Source organism: Talpa europaea (assembly GCF_964194135.1).
Source record: "Talpa europaea genome assembly, chromosome: 8".
In the NCBI taxonomy this organism is placed as follows: domain Eukaryota; kingdom Metazoa; phylum Chordata; class Mammalia; order Eulipotyphla; family Talpidae; genus Talpa; species Talpa europaea.
In genome coordinates this window covers 94678540-94701885 of record NC_140075.1, presented here as the reverse complement: position 1 = coordinate 94701885, position 23346 = coordinate 94678540, and the positions used below count along the sequence as shown (strand labels likewise).

General features: G+C 47.9%; 1 protein-coding gene across 3 annotated transcripts; it reads left to right on the top strand.

Moving 5' to 3' along the window:
* Positions 1–2951: 2951 nt before the first annotated feature.
* TMEM229B (transmembrane protein 229B) lies at positions 2952–13768 on the top strand (the record flags this gene model as incomplete). Of its 3 annotated transcripts, none has more annotated exons than XM_084239948.1 (2): positions 2952–2999; positions 13247–13768. In XM_084239948.1, exon 2 carries the CDS (start codon positions 13265–13267, stop codon positions 13766–13768), a length of 504 nt encoding a protein of 167 aa, XP_084096074.1. In that variant the 5' UTR covers positions 2952–2999; positions 13247–13264. The 3 variants fall into 3 exon arrangements, with proteins under 3 accessions (XP_084096074.1, XP_084096072.1, XP_084096073.1); XM_084239946.1 differs by having other exon boundaries at positions 2964–3069; positions 13251–13768; XM_084239947.1 differs by lacking the exon at positions 2952–2999 and adding an exon at positions 7057–7127.
* Positions 13769–23346: the final 9578 nt, after the last annotated feature.

Here is a 23346-nt window from a genome sequence, read left to right as displayed (position 1 = left end):
AGGGCCTTGAAGGAGGGGCAGGCATGGTGGGCAGCAGAGGAGAGCAGGTCGAGAGAACAGAGCTGGAAACTGTGTGATGGCCTCTGCTCTTTGAGCTTCAGGAGCACTGGCATGTTGATGGGGGGCAGCTGGGTGGGTGAAGTTGGCTGTATGTTTACAGGTAAGTGGCTCACAGATGGGATAAGTAGATAATACTGAATGCAGGATACAGGCGTGCAGACATGGACCTTAAGAAAGAGACATAGCTGGGAAGCGGTTTGAAGGCATGCTGTTTGGGGCGAGAGGTCAATCTGGAACGCAAGGAACAAGGTTTGAATCAAATGTGTGAATTTGGGCAAATCTCTTAATGGGCTGAGACTTGTTTTCATCTCTAAATGGGTGTGTGTGTGTGTGTGTGTGTGTGTGTGTGTGATATTCCTGCTCTCCCTATAGGAGTCTTGGGAAACTCTTGAGAGATGGTAAAATGGGGAAAGTATGTCTTTCTAACCTTCACACATGCTATAAAGGCTATTTACACATTCATAAGCTCCAACTACTGGTTCAGGCCCTGCAGTCAACCGCGGGTGTAACTTGGAAACCACGCTGGGCGCCAAACTGTTGTAGAGCAACCCCGATACAAAACGGGGTGCCTGACTGTGGGTCCTCACCCGCGCGCTTAAAAGGACTTATTAATGCTCTACTGCAGGCACACGTGAAAGGTTAATAAAAGGTTTATTTACAAGGGAAGGGGAAATGAGGAAATATACAGCTCTGGGAGAAAAGCGGGAGACAAAGTTTTAAATGAGTCCTACCCGATCCGCCGATCTGGAACCCCAAAATGGCGCTCTGAGAGCTGGCCGCCAGCCAGGAGCGGTGAAGCCGGGAGGCGAGCGATCGCGAGCCAGAGAGAGCCCTAGGCCCACGTGTTTGGTTTTTTATATCCAACCTGGCTGCCCAACTCCACCCTCAGGTCCCAGCCACCCTCCCCTTGGTGGTGATGGGATTTGTCTTCCCCAATGTCCTGATGGTTTTAGTCTGGAGTGGGGGTGGAGTCCACAAAGCCTGTATGGGATTAACTCAGGACATCACTTCCCCCTAACAATTCCACAAAGGAGCCTCGTGTCCTCTCTAGGTGGGACCTGCTCTGGGGGACCAAGGGGTATTGGAGGGGCCTGGGGACAAGCTGTGCACTGGGAGGCAGGAGTGGGATCCCGGCTGTACTATCAGCTCCTGGTCCAGCCCCCACCAGCTCTCTGGGGATTGGGGCTGCTGGCCAGGAAGTGGGAGAAGTCCAGGGTGAGGCTGGCCCTGGGACTTCTGGGGCTTCTTCATCTGCCAGGTTCACCCTTCAGTCAGCAAGGGGCTTCAGGGCTGACTGCCGTGCCCTGCCCCTGCGGGCCTTGCTGGCAGGATGTGGGCCTAGTTTTCTGTTTCGGTTTCTGTTTGTGCTATTGATATAGCCCGCTTAACACCCAGGGAAGGGGAAGTGCCTGTAGGTGGGGTAGAACTCAGGGTCAAGGTGGAGCTGGGGGTGGGTGGTGGGAGTGTCAGATGCCTCATTAAAGCCCTTTCCTCGAGGTGAGAGGTAGGTGCCAGGATGACCCCTGCCCTCGGTCAGGTAGGCTGGGAGAAGTGGGAGGATAGAAGTGGGGCAGGCTTGCAGGGGGGCAGGCTCCATTTGGGGAGGTGCTGGGCGGGACAGAGGCAGCATTGAGCACAGCAGCCAACTCATTGCACTTCATGCCCTCTGCTCTTCACTCTTCTGAGGGCAGAGCCCCTTCCCTCCCCACTCCCAGACCCAGGGGGTGCACATCCTCTCCACCCACAAGCACTTGTGCACACATGAATTTCAGATCCTTAGACCCTGCCCTTTCACTTCTTGACTTCCTGCTGCCTCACAGTTTTCAGCTTACTACTGAGCAAAGGGACTTTATCCTGCTCCAGATCCTGTGGGTGGGGGCAGGGGGCAGGTGGATGTGGGCATCAGCAGAGAGTGGTGCCTCTGTGGCCCACATGCTTGTGCTCCAACATCGGTTGTGGGGGTGGGGGGTGCCAGCTCCTACCTCTGCTCACAGGCTGCCCTGGGCTTCTTCCATGGGGCCATGCCGGCGCAGAGCACTGTCCTTGGACTTGTGCGTATGGTGCTGTATCCACAGGGTTTTCAGGAAAGCTTCAGCCTCTTCATATCAAAACAAAAAATGTTGGAATCTCCATCAAATGGTCAAGTCTTAGGGACACTCTTAAAAATGTATGCAACAGCAAAGGGCATTATAAAGACAGATTTATATCAGTTTGTGGTCAGTTATGGGTGTTAACAGGAAGGGCTTAGCCACTATGAACGATAAAGTAATAAAATGAAGTGAATGTTAGGGTGGTTGAACTGTGGGTAATGCTTAACCCATATTTTGTTGGCTTGCTTGTTTTTCCTTGTGTAGTTGTGCTTGACTCCCCAAATGCTAAGACAAATGCCTTACATTGTCTGCCTTCCATGAGGTTCTTGATGCCCTTGAGAACAGATGTACCCTCTGCTGGGTGAAGGTGAGAGTGTAATTTGAAGCTAAATGAGAATGGAGCTGAATTCTATAATTATATCCCCTCTCAGGTTTACAAGTATTCACACAGTCACTCATGCTGCGGGAAGCCCAAAGCTCTAGCCCCACACGTGAACTACCCGGGAGCCTTCCCAGCCTCTCAGAGCTGGATTAAGCAGACCTGAGCCCACGGAATGGCAGAGAGGAGGCGGCAGGTTCTGGGAGAGGCCCCCAGTGGCCAGAGCAGGCCGCGTGTCTGGTGCTGAGCCCTGAGCCTGGGCCCCTGTCGTGTTTGCTTGAGTCTGCCTCTCCAGCTGGCTGGGTGTCTCGGAGCCGGGGGCAGTTTAGCTAATGAACACCTCCTCTTTTATTTTTAGGGACACAAGGAAGCCGCCCTCTCACTCATCGAGGATCAGCTGAGCCCTGGGGCTGATCCTTGCCCACACTGCTGAGAATGGCACGGAGGCCCAGCCAGGCAGCAGGACAAAGGGGAACCAGGGACACTCGGAGACCGTGATCCTGATGTACTTCCTGAGCCCCGCACTTAAGGGTGTGATAAGTGAGTATGCCTTGGGCACCCTGGGGATCGCTGACCCTTCCTGCAAGTTCCAGCTCGGAGCCTGCTTCCCATCCCAGAGCCTGTCACAGGGTGACAATGAGAATGGGAAGGGAGTGTCCGGCAGTGCCAGGCCATGTCACCTGTGCGAGCCACCTGACAGCCACATGGTCTCTAAAAACCTGGCCATACCTCGATCCACTCGAGTGATGTGAGACCCCCAGGTGATGGCGATGTCCCAAATTCTCTCTAGCTGACAGCCAGTGGATGCTTTAGGCTTTGGGCTTTACGTCTGTGCGATGGGTACTGTACCTCATTTGGATTCCAGCCTCAGTCCAGACAGCTCAGGTGGCCTTGGGCAGAGCATCCAGAGCACTGAGTGGTGAGGGATTTGAGGTGACCGTCATAAAGGTGACTACCAGGTGGGCAGGAGAAGCAAGTCTTTTGCTGCTTTTTACCACATTTCAGCGGTGCCTCCTCAGTGTAGACGAGAGAGCCGTGACTGTGGAGTCCCCCATCCTCACATGGTCTTTTTTTCTAGCCTTAGCCTCTGATTTTTCCTGGATGATACTTTGAAAAATGACAATTGGCTGCTTTCCCAAGCCCCAGAGGCCCGTCTGGTCTGGAGGCTGCTCTGTCTGCACAGGACAAACAGTCCAGTGGTAGAATCAGGGACCTGCAGGCCTAGAGCTCCTCTAGAAGGCGGCTCAGGGAAAGCTGGTGTTTCTGAGGTCCTGACCAGACAAGCTTTCAAGAATTGCTGGGTTGGTCCACGGTGAAACCAGGGAACCAGGTATTCTCAGCTTTAGGGAGATCTTGATTCTATGGCTAATTGAAAGCTTAAAACTCAGGGTTAGAATCTATTTTTCTTCCAGCCTGGGCAAAATCAGTTGGAGGATCTTTCAGGACGTATGTTCTTGAGTTGATTTGTATCTGGGGTGATGTAAGCAAGCCTGGAGTGTGGGAGTGGAGAGATGGCTCCACCACTGAGGGAAGGTGTGATTCAAATAAGAGAACTCCTCCCCACATAACGCAGCCTTCCCCAGAGTGATCTACATCACCAGCCTTGAAACTTGTGCCCTCTGTCCAGTGACCCCACTTCTAGAATTATTCATTAAGAAATCTTCCATTAGGAAACAGTCCCAAAGAAGAAAGGGACTGAATTACTTTGTTACAGGCATAAAAAAGATGTTTCTTTTGGTATTATTGGAATAGTGGAAATGAGAAACAGTTTTTCTCCTTCTGTTGAACATCTGGGTTAAGTAAATTATAGTTTTCTACCTGGTGGAATATTAGGCAGCCATTATAATAATAGGTGATATCACAAGTTAGAAAAATGATTGTTATAATTAGTAAAACTGTCAGTTTGCAGAGTAAGTACATTATAATAATTTGTAAAATAAATACATGAGAAAATATTGCAAGGGGAATGGTAATGGCATTATGAATGCCTTATCTTCATAGGATGCAGGGATTTTTTTTTTAATTAAATTTAATCTGAATGAATACACAACACACCATTGATAGTGACTTTCTCTAAGATGTAGCATATTTGATGGAAGACTTTTGTGTTCTAAGTCATTTTAGGGGTATTGTTTAAATTTCACTTGTGAGCACATGTTGCTTTTATTATCAGAAAAAACCCATGAAAGTATTTTTAAGTGCTAGAATTAAAAATTTTTAAAGGTTCTATTTTTCCAAGAAAGGAGGAGAAAGACTGAGCAGTTAGTTAACTGTTTATACCTGTCCTCATCAGTGTTTAAGCACTATTCTCAACAGTGCCTGCACCTGTTTAGGCTCATGCATTCATTCATTCCACAAGTATTAATGGGTCTTATTGTCAGGCACAGTTCCAGGCACTATTTAACCCACAGTGAACAAGACAGAGGTCCTCCCTGATGGAGGTTTCATTTTAATTGGGAGAGGCAGGCAATGAACAAGGAACAAAACATCAGAAAGTGAAGGTGCTATGAAGATAATAAAATGGGATGCCGTGTGTGAGGGAAAGGCTATTTTGGATTGGATCTCGGGGAAGTTCTCTGAGGGATGAGCTGAGACCTGATGATAATAGAGAAGCAGCTAGATGAGATCTGGAAATAGCCTTCCAGGCAATGCCCAGGAGGCCGAGCCCACAGAACCTACCTGAACAGTGTCCTTTGCTGCTGGAGCCCCAGTGAACCTACGTGCAGGGCTGACTCTTTCCCAAGCCCACTTGCCCCACTGCACCTGCTAGCTGGGATTTTCTTAGCCTCTGAGGCCTCCCTCTGAAATCCTCCCCACCTGCCACCTTGTGTGGGATGGTTGCTCCTAATACTGGATACTTCTCCAGGCATTGAGCCTCTCTGGGCCGCTTGCTCACTGGGCACTACTCTTGGCTGGCATTTCCATAGCAGGGATTCAGAGTCCCAGCAGCACTGGCTGGCTGGCAGTCAGGGAGGTTCTGGGTAATGAGTGTTCTGGTGAGAGGTCTTTGAATGGCACATGCCTTGAGACCCAGTGCAGTGGCTGTTGAATGGCTGACCACAGAGGACCTTCATGTGGATCCTGCCAGAATGTGGTCTCAGAACAGAAGGTGGTCTCCCGGAAGAGGCTGAGAGACTTCAGTAGCTCTGACACCTGGCTCTGAGCCTCACTGAGGATCCATCAAGAAGCTCACGTGCTTCTCACTTCCAGTTATCTCTTCATATAGCACTCCAGCCTTCCAGAAGCAGAAACCCAGAAAATGGCAGTGCCACAGAGGGTGTTCAAGGGGTAACAACTCAGTGTGCTAACTGGGAGTGAAGTCTCTAGAGCCAGACTTGCTGGGTTGGAACCCCAGCTCTGTCTTTCAGAGCTATAAGTACTAATCTCATTATTTCACTTCTCTCTGCCTCCATTTCCTCATCTGTAAAATAGGCTTGAGGATGACCATAGTTAACATATAGACAGTGCTGCTGACAACAGTGCCTGCATATTACTATTGTGACTTGGGAAGTGGAGGGAGCACCCCATCAACTGATCCCAGGGCGTTTTCCTGGGGGCTGCCCACCGCAAGAGACTGTGGAAGAGGCAACCAGTGACCACAGGGGTTTCCCTCACTTGCTTCCCTTCTGGCCCTGAAGCAAGCCCAACTTTTCTTCCCCCACTAACTTGATAACCACAGGGGAAGCTCTGGGCCATGTCAGCCTTGCACGTTTACTCAGATGTAAGAGCAGCTGCCTACTCTTCGTTGCTCCCACTCACCTCCAGCACAGAGCCTGTCAGGGGACAGAACGCAGCATCTCTCAACCTGTCCCTCCATGGTCTTGCCCTTGGGACCTCCTAGAAGGGCTTTGCATCTCCCAAGCATAGAATGTAGTGATTTTTGGGCCTGGGACTGGGGAATGAATTTGGGAAGTAAGTGTAGTGAAAGAGGAAGCCGTGCTCAGCTTAACTGCATGGTCAGGAACTCCTAATTTTCAAATAAGGTGCTCCTCTAGACAAAAATTCCCAGAGTTAGTGTGTGATGATGCTTTAGTTTCCTGGGAGGAGATCACAGCTTTTGGCAAAACCGAAAAATGATCACTCTGGTTTTGCCTCTTGTCTGTCTTAAACCTTTAATGGTGTTCCCTTTACCCCTCTTCTCTGCTTTGGTCACCCTATGGACTAGCCTGGTAGGTGAACTACTCCCAGAGGGCGGGCTCTGAAAGCCAGCCCCTCCCCTCCCAATCACCTGTCCCTTTGGAAGGGCAGTGCCCTCCCCTGGCAAGTCAACTTGAGTTCTGGCCCTTTGCGGAAACTCCATGTACCCAGGGCTTTCATCAACATTGTGTGAGGGCTCTTGTACTGGAGTATTGTTCCCCGAAATCCTGCTTGTGAAACCACTCGCTGCTCTCCAAACTTCTGCTTCCAGTCTTGCCCACGCCCTCCTAGATTTACTCCACCCTGGATTTCTTTCCTGGGCGGTCCAGTCTTTTGTCATGGTTCTCAGGATGGTTATGTCCTGTCCCCAGGACAAAGAGCCCACGTCCAACGAACTGTGAGCTGCTGGGTCTTCTGATGCAGGCTTTCCTGTGGCGCTGACCCCAGGGCTGAGCGAGGAGGTACTGGAAGGGTCTGGGGCAAAAGGGTCCGGGGAGGGCTCCAGGGCAAAGACCTAGGGAATGGGGACTGTCCTGCTCAGCCGAGGGTGGGGAAGCCTGGCCCAGCTCAAAGGTTAAAGGGGGTTCCTGTGGGTTTGGGGAGTGGAGTTCTGAAAATCCACCCAAGTCTAATCTCAGCATCTTCCCACACCAGTGTGAGCTGCTTAGCTAAGAATACCGTTCTTTCTCTTGTCTTTTCCCGGTCCTGGCCCCAGCACCTGTGAGGCTGTGTCAGGAAGCTGGATTTTTTATTCCACCCTTCTATTCAAGCCTGGCCCTCAGAGCACTGGGCAGAGACACCCCCTTCATCAAGCTCCCCTTAGCTGTATGGAAGCTGGAGTTCACCTTGTAGTTCCTCAGCAGAATTTTTGTTCTCCTCTGGGCTGTAGGTGAGATTATTGTTATTTCAGGGTTTCTTGGCTGCGGGTTGGTGCTGGGGTGGAGAACTGACCTGTTTGGCAAGGAAGACTCCCCGAGCTTCCCAGGATGGGAGGATGACCCTGCCTCAGGTTGGAAGTGGCACTCAATACCGGAGGAGCCTGGCTCTGTGCCAGAGATAATAGCCCGGCGGTTCTTGCACATTCGTTGTATATTTACATATTACATTTTAGTGTTTATCTGTTAGCTCATCCGTTCACAAAATAACCCTCTGACATAGTTATTGTTTATTATTTTCACTTTATCTATAAGGAAACTGAGGCACAGAGAGGTCAGGTAACATGCCCTCAGGTGGGGGTGATGAGCTAGGATGCAAACCTGGCTGCTAGGAGTTAGTGCCTCCATCTAAACCGGGGGTCATGGTTTGTTGTTTGGGATGGCTCAGGAAGGAAAACTGCATTAATTTTACATGACTTCAGGCTTCTCGGGTTCATTTGTTTGGCAAATTATTTAGGATTTATTTAGTACTGTCTATTTTCAAGGTACAAAGATAATGAATGAATGAATATCCGTTCAACAAATATTTTTAAGATAAAATTTTATTTTTATAAAAATTATACATACTTGGGCCTCCCCGGTGGCGCAGCGGTTGAGCGCTGGGTTGCGAAGCTGCCTGCGGCCTCTGCGGCGCCGGTTCGATCCCCGGCTGCTCCCCGGCCACCAGAGGAGGGTCCCACATGGCGCGCAGACCTCTCCTGCCGCCCGCTGCTCCCCTCAGCAGTGTACTTGGGTCCTTCTGCCTGCTCCGCTCCCCGCTCTGGCTCTGGTGAATTCTCTCACCCTCCCGTGCTTCTGACTGTACCCAGTGCATGTATAAACAAAAACAAACAAATAAATAAAAAAAAACAAAAACATGCCTCTATTAAAAAAAAAAAAGTTTAAAAAAAAATTATACATACTTGCTAGAAAAAAAATCTAGACCGCACAGAAAAGCATAAAGAAGGAAATAAAAGTCACATATGATGTCTCCATTCAGAGAGGACTGTGGCTACATTTTTTTTGTATATTTACTTTATGCATGTCTTTGCAAAAACCAAATAATTAATATTCAGTTTTGAATATTAATTTTTTTATCTTAACACTGCTCAAAACAAGCATTCATCTAGTGGTGAGTAAGGCTGGCCTTTGATTGACAAAGCAGTGTGCTGTCGTCACAGAAGTGACCTGGGTGCCAAGGTGGCATCTATGAGCTGGAGGTGTGTAAGAAAGTCTTCACAGAGGAGGAACTGGATCTTGGAGCATCATTAGTTCAAGGCCCCTGCTGTAGGCCTCAGGTCTATAGTTTGCCCAGGTAGCAAAACTCTGAGGACAGGCTCTGAGGCAGAGGTGGCTCACCAAGGGTGCCGCCAGCCATCCCTAGGCTAGGGGTTTGAGTCTCACTCTGTAGGTGTTAAAAATCCACTAATGGGCATTAAGTAGGATTTCACTAAAAAGTAATTTGGGATTGTTTGCTTTTTCTACCATTTTTTTTTAATTTTTAAAAAAGATTTTTTATTTATGCATACAGGCCAGAGGTGTGGGGGGTGAGAGGAGTCACCAGAAACAGAGGGGAACAGAACAGGCAGATTGACCCAAATACACTGCTGAGGGGAGCATTAGAGGTCTGCTGGACCATGTGGGTAGCTCCCTGGCCGGGGATTGAACTCGTGCTGCAGTGGCCATGGCCAGCTTCTTAGGTTGTGTCTTAACCCCTGTGCCACCAGGGAGGCCCCTACCATTCTTTTGTAGCCTATGCATGTGGGAATTCACTCATCAATTGGAAAGGAACAAGGCAAGACAGGATGACTGGAGTCATCCTAGAGAGATGGTGAAATCTGAAGCTAGAGCAGCAGCAGTGAGAAAGAGGATGAGAAGGAGGAAATGGACTTTCAATATATTTAAGAGTAGAAAGGACAGAAGTTAATGGCATGTTGGTTTTGCCCTGTGACTTGACTTGGCTAGTAAGATGGTAGTGGGTGCCTTACCCAGTCTTGGAAAGTTCCTGCACAAATGGGCTGGCATGCTTCTGTGCCTCCGCCCTTGCCAAGAAAAGAATGTGTCCCAGTTAGTCCACTGGGCCTGGGAGCAGAATGAGAGGCCAGTGGCACAGAGCTAAGCGGAGGACGTAGACCCCACATGACATAGTCTCATGATCAAGCACAGCCCCTACAGACACATGAGTTGTAATAACAAATGGGAGTTGATTTCAGCTTTCTGAGTTTGGGATGATTTGTTATATAGCAATCACTAATTAATTAAGAAAATGTCTTTGTTCTGGTAATGAGTGCCTATGGGGTGCCAGGCCCCGTTCTAGGCTCTGGGAATGCAGTGTTGAACCAGACAAGGTCCTCACTCTGGGGAGCTCATGTTAGGGTAGGGATGCGGCAGAGAGAGCTTGAATGACACTGGGGCCTCTGACTTCTCTCTGTTTGCATATTGTTTCCACAAATCAGCATGGGGGGCATAGGAGAAAAACAAATATTAGGGGAAAGAATGAATTTGATTTAGGAAAAGAGTTTGAGGAGCCATTAGGTCATTTAAGTGGAGATTTTCAGAAAGGAGTGGAATACATAGGTGTAGAACACAGGAAAAAGGTCTGGCTGGGGACTGAAAGTTACCAACATAATAAAACAGAAAATCATTTGTACCCAGGAGAGACAGAGTAAGTGCTGTGAATATTCAGAAGAGATAGCGAGGACGTATGGTGGGAGGATGAGAAAGATTTTGTTCTGAACCTGTAAGCTGGGTTTGAACTTGTGGAGGTGGTGGGGAAGAAGCTCAAGAAACAGAACAGAGAGGAGCTGCAAAGGCAAGGAGATCTGGACTGTGAGAATAAGGCTGAAAAAATGAGTGAGATCACAGCATGAACTTGAATGCCAGGCCAAGGATGCTGTAGTGTTTCATAGGGAATTGGGGAGCCATTGACTATTTTTGAGTAGGGGGAGTAATATTAAGCTCACATGCCTAGGAGATGGGATATGTTTTATTTTGTAAATTGAACTTTTTTTAATTTTCTTATATCATTTGTCATTTTTGTACAATATTTAATTACTCCCCTCAGGTGCAATCCCTATAAATCCTCCACCACCATATCACCCATGAGCCATCACCTTAGTTCCTTGTGCTCTTCCTGCCCCTGTTTTGACCCTTTTCCCTCCCCCTCCCCTGCTGTAGGCCTCAGATCTATAATTTGCCTGCAAGTTTTGTCTTTTTTTTCGGACCCTTTGTTCAGTTTCCTTATATTCCTCCTATAAGTGAAACTAGCGATAGTTTTCTTTTTTCTTTCTGACTTGTTTCACTGAGCATAATCCCTTCCAGCTCATCCATGTTGCTACAAATGCATGAATTTATCTTTTGTGACTCCTCTACAGTGGAATAAGTAGAAATCTTGAATTAGAAGTAGAAATCAGGAGATATGGATTCTAGTGTCAATTCTTCCACTCACCTGCCCTAGGATATGAGGCACATGACTTCCCCTCTCTGAACCCCACCTGTCTTATAAAAATGGGAGTAAAAATGACCTGTCCCTTACATTGTAAGGACCAATGAAAAAGTGTGAATGGAGAGTGCTTGGAAGACCACAGTGCAATGCACAAAGGTGTGTATTATTGTGCCTAGGCCTGCTTTAACTGGAAGATGAGTCTGGGGTTCCTAGGCAGGTGAACAGACTGAAGATGCCATCTTGTTAACCTCTGACACTGTGGAGAGGGGATTGACAGAGATATCAAGCCTGGTGTCCACCAGCAGAATTGGTTTCATGTTCCCATGCCCTACCTTTGCAGTCTTTTTTAAAAAAATTTCTTAAAAAGATTTATTTATTCATGCATACAAGAACCGGGTACAGGCCAGATGTGTGAGAGGGTGAGAGGATTCACCAGAGATGGAGTGGGGAACCGAACAGGCAGACTGACTGAAATTCACTGCTGAGGGGAGCAGTGGGCGCGACAGGAGAGGTCTGCTGAGCCCGTGTGGGATTCTCACCAGCTGGTCCTGGCCGGCGGGGATGGAAGGAACCCATGCTGCAGAGTGCTGGACTCAACTGCCTACGCCACCAGGGGAGGCCCCCACCTTTGCATTCTTTATGCAACCCATGGACTCTCCCAGCCTACCTTCCGAATAGACAGGGGATCTGGGTGCCATGGCTGCAGAATGGAGGGCTGGAAAAAAGTCACTGCCTTCAAGGAGCACTCAGGCCAGTTGGATCGAGAGGGAATGCGTCTCTCAATAGTGATTAGGGTGGCCCTGGAGACAGGATCAGAGGAGTGGCTCAGACCATCCTGGGGTGGAGGGCCAGGAGAAAGTGTAGAGCCTACATACCAGGTCAGTATTCTGTGCCTTGGAGACTGGTGGGCTTTAGAAGAGAGAAGAGGAAAAGAATATGAAGCAGTGGGAGGACTCTGCCCTCTGTCAGCCACTGGTTTCCTCTCAATATTGAAACTAAACACCAAATCCCCACTTAATGGAGCTGTTAAAGACAAATGTGACCACAAGGAGTTACCACTTCATACCCATTAGGGTGACCATCATCAAAATAACACAAAATAGCAAGTGCTGGCAAGGATGCCCTTGGTGTGTTGCTGATGGGAAAGTAAAATGGGATAAGTTTTGAAGTAAAAAACACTGTTGAGAACAAGGCTGTTCCACAAAAAAATAAAAATAGAATTACCATATGATCCAGTAATTCCACTTTTGAGAATATGCCTCAAAGATTTGAAAGCAGGGACTTGAATACATATTTGTACACCTGTGTTCATAGCAACATTATTCACAATAGTTAAAAAGTGGAAGCGACCCATGAATGGATAAATGGATAAACAAAATGCTATATACCTAGGGAGATAGATTGCAATGGAATATTATTCAGCTTTAAAGAGTGAAGGAAATTCTGACACATGCTACACTGTGGATGAACCTTCAGGACATTTGCAAAGTGAAATAAGGCAGTCACAAAAGGACAAATGTTTGGTTCCACTTAAACAAGTTACCTGGAGTAGTCAGAGACACAGAGACAGAAAGTAGAAGGGGTTGGTTGCCACTGGCTGGTGAGGGGACGAGGAGGGAGCATTTAATGCGTCTGGTGTCTTGGTGTGGGCAGATGAGACAGTTCTAGCTGGATGATTGTGATGGTTGCACAACAATATGAATGTATTGAATACTACTGAACAGCATTTTTAAATGGTTGAAGTGGTGAATTTTATGATAGGTTGCTTAGAAAGACCTCAGAAATACGAGTGATGGGGAACTGCTGGAGAAGGATGGGTCTGGTGAGAACTCAGCTAGGGGTCTAGCTAGTGGGGGTGACTGGCTGGTGGATGGGAACAGCCAACTCTTTCATTAACTGCAGACAATCCAGAAAAGTTATTGTAGGGAGTGTAGGAAAACCCTCCTTCCAGAGAGCATTTGGGCAGAGCTGCTCAGAGAAAGCCAATGGGGCTCTTTTCTTTCTTTCACTTCTCATGTCACCTCCCTCAGGTAAGGCATAAGGAATAAAGTAGCTAGCATGGAATAAGGAGGAGATTATGATGGGCAACAAAGAGAAAGGGAGAGGTAGATTTGAGCCATCATCCTTCAGTCTGGGCACATCAGAGACTTGGGCTGAGCATTGGGAAGCAGCTGGGGGCCTCCCCCCACTGGCCCTCACCTGTTTCTCTGTGTCCCCACAGCCAGCCCCTGCCAGCACCATGGCTTCCGCCGAGCCCCTGACTGCGCTGTCCCGCTGGTACCTGTATGCCATCCACGGCTACTTCTGCGAGGTGATGTTCACCGCGGCCTGGGAGTTCGTGGTGAACTTTAACTGGAAGTTCCCGGGGGTGACGAGTGTGTGGGCGCTGTTCATCTACGGCACCTCCATCCTCATCGTGGAGCGCATGTACCTGCGCCTGCGGGGCCGCTGCCCGCTGCTGGTGCGCTGCCTCATCTACACGCTCTGGACCTACCTGTGGGAGTTCACCACCGGCTTCATCCTGCGCCAGTTCAATGCCTGCCCCTGGGACTACTCCCAGTTCGACTTCGACTTCATGGGGCTCATCACCCTGGAGTATGCTGTGCCCTGGTTCTGCGGGGCGCTCATCATGGAGCAATTCATCATCCGCAACACCCTTCGCCTCCGCTTTGACAAGGACGCCGAGCCAGAGGAGCCAGGTGGCCCGCTGGCCCTGGCCAACGGCCATGTCAAGACTGACTGACAGGGGACTGGGGGGTGCTGGTGGGTGGGGCCCAGGGTTCTCTCATGGACCCTTCGGACAAAGGTTCCAAGCTGGTGGAATTCCCCCTTCTGTACAGCACAAAACCTGCCCCAGCCAGGCCTCAGCCCAGCAGGGCACACACAGCCCCCTCTTCCTCCACAATGGGTGCGTATGGGGGTGTGGTCAGGTTTGGGGGCATGGGGTGTGAGGCAGCAGAGGGACTTGGGGAAGGGTCCATGGATCTCTGCCCAGCTCAGAGGCTGGTGGCGCCAGGCCAGTGGCTAAGCAGCAACTGGACTACTGGGTGACTTTGGAAGCAGCAGGCTCGTCCTGGCCAAGAGACTCTGAGAATGGGGCAGAAGGTGGGAGGCAAGTCCTTGAGGAGGTTTTGAGCTGCTGCTGCGGCCGCCTCCTTCCCTCTTACCTGGTTTATTTGGGCTTTGGCTGGCTCCATTAGGCAATATTCAGGTGCTTGCTTGCAACCAATACCTCCCCAGGGGCCTGCTGAGCAGCAGCCTAAGGAGAGACTGGGCATTGGGGGAAGCTGCTTGGCTGCAGTGTGGTCTGCAAGGGCTGGATGCCTTCCCTTGGCTCCTCTCCCCTCCCCCAGGGCCCCTCGCTGCTCCCTTGGCCTTCTGGGGGCCCCCCTGGTGCTGGATTCCCACCAACCTTGGGCTTTTGGAGGTTTTCAATTTCTATGTGTTCAGTGGTGTTCCCCTTTTCTCTCTTATTTTCAAGGCCTTTACCACTAGCAGCCCCTTTATCCATGTCAATCACCCCACTGGCCCTCATCCCCAACTCCCTAGCCAGCATAGCAGTTGCCAGAGATAGAACCCCGAGACAGCCCCGCCTCCCCCTGCAGCTTTCCTGCCACTGTGCTGGCCTGATGCCTGGGAAGGTCTGCTGTTACACCTCCCACCCCACCTAGTGGGCTGTGGCAGTGCCCCTGGTGCTCCTCTCCCCACAGTGGTCCTGCGGAAAATGAATGATACCCCCCAGCGCAGTCAGGCTGAGGCAGACCCACAGATTCACAATGGAAACCTAGAGACAAGTCATTCCTGAGGGGTGTGGGTGGGGGTGAAGGCACCTGCCTAGTTTATTTTCAAGCCAATCAGGGGCAATCTGGCTTTTTCGGGGATGGAGGAGCAATATCCAGTGTTGGGGAACCATGGAGAATGAGTGAGGAGAAAAAGACGAGGGCTGTCAGCTTTGGAGCATCCTTAGTGGGAAGGGGTCAGTTCTGGTTCTGCCATCACCCCAGCCTCGCAGCAAAACCTCCTCAGGGTTGCCCCTCCCCCATCCTTCCCAGCAAGACTGACTCTTTGAACTTGCACCGTCAACAGTATTAACCCTGCCATGCTCATGGGCACTGTCATCTTGGTTGCTCCCTTTCCCCTGTGATAGGTCCTTCGCTGGCAGTGGACAGGTGAAATCCTCACTCCAGCCCGCTCCTGACTCTGCCCCTCACTCCCTAAAAGGAGGAGTCCATTGGAATGCCGCCCATCCCCTTCCTGACCACGCTAGGATTCTTAGGTAGCAATTAGCCATTCCCTTTTCATAGATCATTCAAAGGTGATGATACCACTTGGGGAGAGAACCTCCTCTTTCTTGCTGTGCTGCTCCATCTAGACTGTGCAGACAGCACCAGGCAGGGCGCAGACTAAAGTGGGTGGGCTGGGGGGTGGGCAGGAATGGTGTCCTGGCAGGGTTGTTTCCTGCAGTTGACCTTGTCCAGGACGGGATGAAGGGCGTTCCCACCTGTGTCCTGAGCAGGCTTCTCCAAATCCAGGGACAAATGACATTCAGCAGAGGCCAGGCCAACCATTGATTTCATTGTGGCCCTAATTCTAGGGGTTTGGGGCTTCCAAATATTCAAGCTTCCAGAGTGGGTAGATAGCTTTCCATCTACCGTGGAAGAGTCCAGTGGGAGAATATTGTCTGGCTTCCCTCTTCTCTCTAGGTAATTGTTCCTTGTTTTCTCCAGTCCATGTTCTCTCAGCCTCCTGGACAACAGTACTTCTCCAGGCTCCCCAAACGGGCCCTAGCTCGCACCACCCACTTTTGCTGTTCCCTCCCATGATTGAATCGGGTGGCCAGCTTGTTGCAGTCTCCAGCAGGAGACCCCCATAATTCTCAGTCAGAGCCTGACCTGCCAGTGTTGGCCTGATGCCTGGGAGGTTGCCCCATGGGTGTGCCTTGGCATTCTATTTTCTCTGGACCAATAAACTCCCACGTCTAGGCGGTCCCAGAGTAAACTTGCGTACCTGGCAAAGTACAGAATATTTGGGTTTCTGCTTTGTCCAGGTACCTCAGGGCTCCTACTGCCCCTCATAGGCACAGAGCCCCAGCAAGGAGAGGCGATGACCCACTGTAGGCTCAGCTTTCTAGGGGTGGCCCAAACTTCAACCCTGCTTTTGGGGGTATCTTTAGGGCTCCTAACTCTTAGTGTCTAGGCACTCAAAGTTTGGAGGAAACCCAGCCCTGCCAAGCCAGGGGAGTGCTGCAGGGAGAGTCTGCATCCTATTTATGATCCTCTGGTCACGGGTGGGCCTTTCTCCACTGGATATGGTCTCATTTCTGAGTTATAGATCGCCATGTGCTGCCCTGCATGGTTGAACTGCTTCTGACGTCTGCTAGTCATCCCTTGTGCCCTGTCCCCTCTGATGCCAGTGAGTCATAATGGCCTATGCTTATTTACAGCAATAATACTTAGGGAGTACCCCTAAAGTCCTTTTGTCTCGGTCCCTCACTCTGCATGGGTGTCCCGGGGAGGCAGCACTGAGCGAGTTAGTTCCTAAGAACCTGTATTTATGAAGCTCTGGGCTCTGCAGACATCAGAGCAGGGGATGCAGAAAGGAGAGCAACCTGGCTCTGACTACAGCAGGGAGGGTACCCTTCACCCCCAGGCTACCCCAGACCTGGAGGAGCTGCAGGTCCCAGCTCTGTAAAAGGGCCTTTCAAGTGGGAGGGACTGTCTCCCAATGCGGCAGCTTTTCAGAAGGACCCGCGACTGGTTTGTGCGCCCATTGCCTGCTTTGTCTCTGTTTGATCTCTTTGTCTCTTCCTTTTCACATCTGTGCACATAAAATATATTGGTGTTTGTGTTCTGGGACTACTGGCTCTGACCCATCTTTGTTTCTCCTACTTTGGAGCTCCTTTCTCAGGGGCTGCTGGAGGCCAGGGTCCTCACACCCATCCTGAACCAAGAGGGCTGCTGGGTGGGGTGAGGGTGGGGGAGGGCATCGTGTCTGCACGGCAGGTGGCACCTCCCAGTCAGCCCTTTTACTGCCTCTGTTCTGACTCTCTGGAACCTGCATTCTCTACCGACCATCCCCCACCAGTTGCATAATCTGGTCCCAGCCTTTGATCCCGGGCAGCAAGGTCCAGAGCTCCCATCTGGGGAGGCCTGGGCTGCATCCAGGCTGGCTACAGGTTAACAGCATCTGACACTAAGATGGGCACCTTTCAAACATGCTAGCAATGACCTGGGGTATCTCATGGAGTAAGAGGGTCTGAGGGAGGAGGTGGTGGGTACCCCAAAGAGCTGGAAAGATAGAGGCCCTTTCTTATTATTATGTAGAAAGTCATGCTTTGAAGAGAAGTCTATTTGGAAGGAGGAGTCTCATTGCTGTATAGCTCTATCTGGTGTCCCCTGTCCTCCCATTACCCCCACCATTCTCTAGCCCACTTTCTTCCAAGAAGAAAACGGAGGGATCCTAAGTTGCTCTATCAGCTCAACAAAACCCAAATAACCTACCCTTCTGCGAGAGCCAGGCTATAGAACAACTGCTGTGTTCTGGATGGAGTAGGCAGTGCACCCTCTAAATCATTGGGATGGCCTCTGCATCCATCATTCATTTGAAAGTATATATTTGACATAAAGCAATTCCCCTTATAAAAATGAGCTAGCATAAAGCCCCAATAATCACTTAATGATACATATTAGTATATACAAGTCTATGGACTATTCCCTAACAGTAGGTTTTTCTAAAAAGCAAAAGGCAAGTGTAATGAAATAGAGTATTTTTTTTTTTTCATAGTTTGAAACAGTGTTTTGAGTTTCAGGGCAGGCTTTTTTTTTTTTTTAAAGATTTATTTATTTATGCATACAAGAACTGGGGTACAGGCCAGAGATACAGGCGGGTGAGAGGATTCACCAGAGACAGAGTGTGGAACAAAAGAGGCAGATTGACTTAAGTACACTGCTGAGGGGAGCAGCGGGCAAGTCAGGAGAGGTCTGCTTCAGGGCAGGCCTTTCTATCTGCAGTTTACAATGGAAATAAGCAAGATAGAATAAATGGGATTCAGACATTTTGACACTGAGGCTGCATTTCCTTCTCTTGTCTCCTGCTGTTCTGCACCCAAGATGTGCTGTGAGCATTAGTAAAGCTATTGGTAATTGTCACGCTAGGGTTTCAACTTGCCACTATTAATATCCAGTTATCAGGGTCAATATAAACACATCTTTATCAATGGAGATTATACTCATGGACCTGGCCTCTTTTTTCTTTTCCATTTCAGACCAAAATGAGCTCCAAATAGTCAAAAGATCATGTCCAGATTCTTATTTCAATGTGTACATCATCATAACTCTTCCATTGTTTATTTAATTAATGTAATTTACCTGAGGTTATAGACTGCACTATGCAGGGCCTTACGAACATTTACTTTTGCTCATCAGGTGGTTCAACCACACAGGAGAAGTCACCTGCAGCACCTTCCTGGGCTGGACATTCAGCATTGAGCATCCAGCCTGAAAAGTGGTCAACTGAAAATTGGAGCTCTTGCTTTGGTTATATATATATATATCTCTATATATATCTATATATCTATATCTATATCTATATATATCTCCTCAGTGTTTTTGAAACATCTTTATTTAATATAAAACAAATATATGATGGCATGATGTTTTATTTTATTTATTTATTTATCCAAATAGCTATTTTATCCACTTATGTTCCCCTTTGGAGAGTATGAGAGTACAATTTCTTTATATCTTCACCAACTCTTCGCATCATTACACATTTTTATTTTTGCCAATCAGTGTGAAGTGGTAGCTTTTTGCTATTTTGACTCCCTCCACCATCCCATGTGTCCCCTTGTCCCTTTCCCTCCCCACCCCCTCTTAACCCCAGAGCCCTCAAGATGTTTATTGATGTCCACTGTTTTTTTTTAAAGTATTTTAAGTTATTGAATTGTTTGCTACGTAAATGTCAGTATTTGTTTTTATCCTTCTGACTTAGCTTGCTGCACATACTTCTCTCAAATTCAAACGGGATTTATATAAGGAGCTTCAAAGAAACAGTAAGAGGGAGGATCCAGAATAAGAAGACTAGGGGACCCGAGGCCCCTCTTAACTAGCTTCTCCTGTACTGCACTCAATGGGTGCCTTTCTTTCTTGATACTTTCCTTCCTCACCAACTCTGTTCCACCTTCCTCCAATCCAAAGGGTCCACCTGATGTACTGAAGTACTCCAGGGGAGTAAGAGCCAAATAAGAGCTTGGTGGCATCTTCTGAAATCTGTCCAGTTTTTGTAAAAACCTTAATTAATGACAGTGAGTGAGTGATCATAGCTTGCCTCGACTCCTCCCATGCCTATCTCTGAAGGGGACACTGTCCACACTGCCCCCAGGTGGACCGACGGCATATAGATGGACTGCCTATGTTTGGAGGGCAGGGAACCTAGTACAGGAAAAGGATGCAAGCAACCCACTCACCATCTGGCAGGTCAAACGAGCCACTTTAATAGTTTTAACGAGGGCTGTGATTCCCACCACTGCGAGCATGGCTAATGCTCTCCCTCCCACCATGACCAGCCACAGTGCAAGTGCAACTGTGTGTCCTGGGATGTTCTCCCATTTGAGGAAGGCAATGTTATTTTCCTCTTTGACAAGAGAAGGCCCCTTGGCAACCAGTCTGCTATCCCAACTAACCAGATTTCTCTGTAAATCACTCTTGTTTCAGAGGCCTTATAAGACTTCTGCAAGCAGAAGACCCTCTGAGGAGGATTTGATATGAGTCAGGTGCACTTTTGTACTTGGTTGAGGCTGTAGTTGTCGTTAGAGTGTAGTCCATCCAAAAGTTATTCACATCTCAATATTTAGGAGAGGGAGAGTTGGGGGAGAGATGGGGTAAGGAAGGAGATAGGGGTGCCATTTTAGCCAAGACTTAACACAATTGGCACATCATCCCTCCGAGTGGACGGAAGGTTGTGAAATTTTGGCTTCTGGTGATCCTCTCCCTCCTGCACACAGTTTTATTTTTGGCCTGTGCTGTGCTTTTCCCCTTTGAACCCTTTTCCTTCTCTTGAGGTTAAGCCTGGGCCCCTGGTTGCGCTCTCTAAGGGTTTAAGACTATAGTCCTCCACTACTCGTGGTTTCACTTCCGTGGTTTCAGTTACTATGGTCAACCATGGTCTGAAAATACTATGTACAGTAAGACATTTTGAGAGAGAGAGAGAGAAACCACATTCCCACAAATTTTATTTATTATATCCTTATCATTATTCTAGTTTATTATTATTTATTGTTAATCTCATGTGCCTAATTTATAGATTAAATTTTATCATAGGTGTGTATGATTAAGAAAGAGCAGTACAAAGCTAATTCAACTAATCAATCAGTTCAGTAAAGTGACAGGATACAAAATCAACACGCAAAAGTCAGTAGCCTTCCTATACACAAACAATAAATCTGAAGAAGAAATCAAAAAAACCATCCCTTTTATTATTGAAACAAAAAAAAAATCAAATATTTGGGAATAAATCTAACAAAAGAGGTAAAGGACCTATACAAAGAAAACTATAAAACACTGTTAAAAGAAATAGAAGAAGACACAAAGAAATGGAAAGACATCCCCTGCTCATGGATTGGAAGAATAAACATTATTAAAATGGCCATCCTACCAAAAGCAATATACAGATTCAATGCTATTCCAATCAAAATTTCAATGTCATTCTTCAAAGAAATAGAACAATTATTGATGAAATTCATATGGAATCACAAAAAACCCCGAATAGCCAAAGCTCTCCTGAAAAAAAAAAGAAGGGAATGAAGGCATCACACTCCCAGACTTCAAACTATACTACAAAGCCATAATCATCAAAACTGCATGGTATTGAAACAAGAACAGACATACAGACCAATGGAATCAAATAGAAAATCCAGAAATAAACCCACAGATTTATGGTCAACTAATCTTTGACAAAGGAGCAAAGACTATGCATTGGAGCAAAGAAAGTTTGTTCAATAAATGGTGCTGGGAAAACTGGGTCGCTACATGCAAAAGAATGAAGCTTGACCACTACCTCACACCATACACAAAAATCAACTCAAAATGGATTAAAGAACTAGACATAAGACCTGAAACCATAAAATACATAGAAGGAAATATAGGCGAAACTCTACAGGATTTGCACATCAAAGACATCTTTACAGACACATCACCCAAAGCAGTGATAGTGAAGACAAAGATAAACAACTGGGACTACATCAAATTAAAGAGCTTCTGCACAGCAAAAGAGACAATAACAAAAACAAAGAGAAACCCCACCAACTGGGAGAACATTTTTGCACCCAACACTAATGATAAAGGACTGATCACAAAAATCTGCAAAGAGCTGATGAGACTCAACAACAACAAAGAAAATTATTCAGTCAAAAAATGGGCAGAAGAGCTAAAAAGAAACTTCTCTGAAGAGGAAATGCAAATGGCCAACAGGCATATGAAAAAATGTTCAACATCACTTGTCATCAGGGAAATGCAAATCAAAACTACCATGAGATACCATCTTACACCAGTGAGAATGGCACATATTAAAAAAACTAGCAACAACAAATGTTGGCGAGGGTGTGGAGAAAAAGGAACTCTCCTGCACTGTTGGTGGGAGTGCAAACTGGTCCAACCACTATGGAGAGCTGTGTGGAGATTTCTGGACCTACTAAACATAGAGCTTCCATATGATCCAGCAATTCCACTCCTAGGTATTTACCCAAAGGACACAAAAACATCAATTCCAAAGAACACCTGCACCCCTATGTTTATAGCAGCACTGTTTACAATAGCTAAGCTTTGGAAACAACCCAAATGCCCAAAAATAGATGACTGGATCAAGAAGATGTGGTACATATACACCATGGAATATTACTCAGCATTCAAAAAAGATAAGCACATGCAATTTGCAGCAACATGGATGGCGCTGGATGGGATCATGCTCAGCGAAATAAGCCAGAAAGAAAAAGAAAAATACCGGATGGCCTCACTCATAGCAGGAATCTAGAAAACTTAAATAAGGGACCAGGAAAATGAATAACTATAAGAAAGTGAAAATCAGAATCAACAAAAAACTATGAAACAGAGACACTTTTGGGGGGTTGGGGGCGGGAGGGGAAGGATTGGGGTCAGAAAGGGGGGGTTGCAATTGTATGGGGAATATAAAAATAAAATTTATTATTTAAAAAAAAAGAACCAAATTAAAAAAATAAATAAATAAAATAAATGTCTAAAGAAATAGAAAAAAAAGAAAAAGAAAAAGCTGTACATACGGGGTCAGCACAATCTGTGGTTTGGAACATCCACTGGAACATATTCCACTTGGAACTGTCTCCCACAGACAAGGGGGGCTACTGACCAGCTCAAATTGTTTTCTGAAAACTCACAAGGACCAGACACTTGACCTGTTTATTCATGTTTTAAAAAGATTTATTTATGTATGCCTACAAGAACTGGGGTACAGGCCAAAGGTGTGTTCGGGGGGGGCGGTGAGAGGATTCACCAGAGACAGAGTGGGGAACAGAACAGGCAGATTGACTGAAATACAGTGCAGAGAGGAGCAGTGGGTGAGACAGGAGAGGTCTGTTGCACCATGTGGGTAGCTCCCTGGCCTGGGATTGTACTTGCGCTGCAGAGGCTATGGATAGCTTCACAGTGCTGTGCTTAACCCCTTGAGCCACCAGGGAGGCCCCTTGCCTGTTTAGTTCTTATTGGACATCTACTGTGACCCAGGAACCAGGCTGATTACTGGGGTGCTAACAGCTAGTTGGGGAGGAAGATGCTGAATGTACACTTCTGCAGATACTTATATCACTACAGTACTGATCAGCCCTCCAAAGGAGACAGCTCTAATAGAGAAGTCTGTTTGTCTCCAGGGATAGGTAAGGATGCCCAGGGGAGAGAGTATAGGGATCTGAAAGTGGTATACTGATGCCTTCAGAGGTGGGCTGCTTCTCAGTCAGGAAACAGACATTGTGCCCAGGGAGATGCCCAAGTGGGGACCCTGTAGAGCAAAGTCAGCATGCATTGGGTGCTCTAGGCAATCTCTCCATAGACCAAGTCTCATAGCACACCAGCCCCAGGAAGCCCATCCTACAGAGCAGGCTGAGTTCCACAGCTCCAAGGGCTCCTCCTGTGTGGACCTGAAACTAGGAACCCTATTTAAATAGCATGCATCCTTGCCACTTCTGTGCCGATCACTGGGGAGCAACTTGGGCTGCGGGGCTCCGCCAGCATTCCCTCACAGTCTTTGGACTGGGGCCAGCTCTCCTGATTGGGACACTGCTTCATGCTGGTGATTTAC